The sequence below is a fragment of the Umbelopsis ramanniana genome, assembly GCF_025399195.1.
Source record: "Umbelopsis ramanniana AG unplaced genomic scaffold K450scaffold_150, whole genome shotgun sequence".
Taxonomy (NCBI): Eukaryota; Fungi; Mucoromycota; class Umbelopsidomycetes; order Umbelopsidales; family Umbelopsidaceae; genus Umbelopsis; species Umbelopsis ramanniana.
The window spans coordinates 1-1,756 of NW_026252236.1; the positions used below are offsets into that span (position 1 = coordinate 1).

The 1,756-nt window shown below is 32.5% G+C and overlaps 1 protein-coding gene across 1 annotated transcript; it reads left to right on the forward strand.

The window, feature by feature from the left end:
- Window positions 1–1,110, forward strand: K450DRAFT_264135 (uncharacterized protein). Its single transcript, XM_051592756.1, has one exon. The coding sequence runs from the start codon at window positions 188–190 to the stop codon at window positions 1,079–1,081; it is 894 nt and encodes a 297-aa protein (XP_051439918.1). The 5' UTR covers window positions 1–187; the 3' UTR covers window positions 1,082–1,110.
- Window positions 1,111–1,756: the final 646 nt, after the last annotated feature.

Below are 1,756 nucleotides of genomic sequence, written 5' to 3' on the forward strand. Positions count from 1 at the left end.
ATTGAGAATTATTGCATTTGTGTCATGGGCAATAGCAGTTGGATTGGCGGCTGTCGACCAACATATTATAAATCTCAATCTCATTTCTGTTATAACCGCTGCTATTTCATTAAGAAATGAATCTAATGGAAGACTATTATGGTCAAATTCATTTACTTATAATGACATTATCCATTGGTCTATATTCATGAGAACAATAAGCGGCAGACAAAATTTAGTTATGAAATCATGGATAGATAGAGTCACATTTTCAAAGCTTTTTCCCAACAAAATTTGTGAACAAACACAACTATCATTATATAAAGATACTCTTAATGGTGATGATTGGTTGCCTAAGTTGATCAGATTATCAAGTCCAAATATTGTAAGAACTTGTCTAGATAGATACGATACTGCTCAAGGAATTACCGTTTTTGATTTACTTGGTATAAAAGTCTGGAGCGCAATTATGAAAATCGAAGATCATATATTTTCATGTCAAGAATACATGTCGGCAATCAAGTCAACACAGCCATCGCCCATAAACGCAAGACATCGTGCCATGATATGCTTATTAGCTAATGCACATAGAAAATGTGAATCAATTGCTGCATTATTAAATGAAATATCAACGTGGGTAAATGATAATGAAATTTTATACACCACGCTAGCACACGTTTTTCCAGAATATATGCCAGTAGGTTTGTTACCTAATCTGGGATCCAAATCAATATCAGAATGGTGGTACGCTCTTGCAAAAAAATCCATATGCCCAGGTTACGACGTAGATCATTCTATTTTAGTATTGATATATTTATATAATCTTATGGATGGCAACGGCTTAGATGCACACTTCCAATACGCCAACTGTCTTGAAAATCTTTCTTTAGCAGAAAAAACGGACATAATTAATACTTCACATGGTTATCAACTCAGATACGGTGCTTTTGATACAATTGCAAGAGGTCATTGGCCATTGTTGCCAAAATCTGCTTGGTTTGTTCTAAGCAATGGAAGTATGAAAATGTCTAGTGGAATGATAAGAACATTAATACATATGGACTTTTCTCGTTCCAGTGAGATAAAAGCTTTACCTCAATAGTTTTGACAAGTATGTTCCGCAACGCTTCACGCGATATATTTTTAAATTAAAATCACAACTAATATATCACACATACTTCATATGACTTTTCTATATTTACATCAAAATCAGATAAAATCCATCCTTTTCGACGCAACATTTGTTGTTTTGAGGTAAGTTCCAAATCTGTCACGACCATTAATAATTTGCCATATGATGATGATAATTTTGTCATATAAATTACATCTTGTTCTTTAATATCCCCTATACCTACTCCGATGAATAACTCTGAATTGGGTCCATTTATACAAACTAAAATTGGCTCAAAATCCAACGATAGTAGATCATTAGTTAATTGTGTGATCGCCCATATCGACTTAGAAACATTCCTTTTTAATTGTTCATTAGCACCATCTTCAAGAACACCTTGCTCAAAGCTTGTTTTCATAATTTTCATTATATTATTTAAAAACACAAGACATTCTTCAACTTTAACTATTTCTCGCACACTTTTAATATGAACAACCCCCTGTCCACCCCATCCATACAAAAGATGTATTATCCCGCTGACTAACAAAAAAGCATTTCTAATAATATTCGTATCAGATATATTTCTTATTACTTTTATTACCTGTCCATAAAAAAGTAATGGTGTATTATATTGAATAATATTATTTGAAATATTAGTGACAAAAC

Bases quoted from the DNA above. Each gene is read 5' to 3' on its own strand.
- K450DRAFT_264135 (XM_051592756.1), top strand. From the start codon at position 188: ATGAGAACAATAAGCGGCAGACAAAATTTAGTTATGAAATCATGGATA.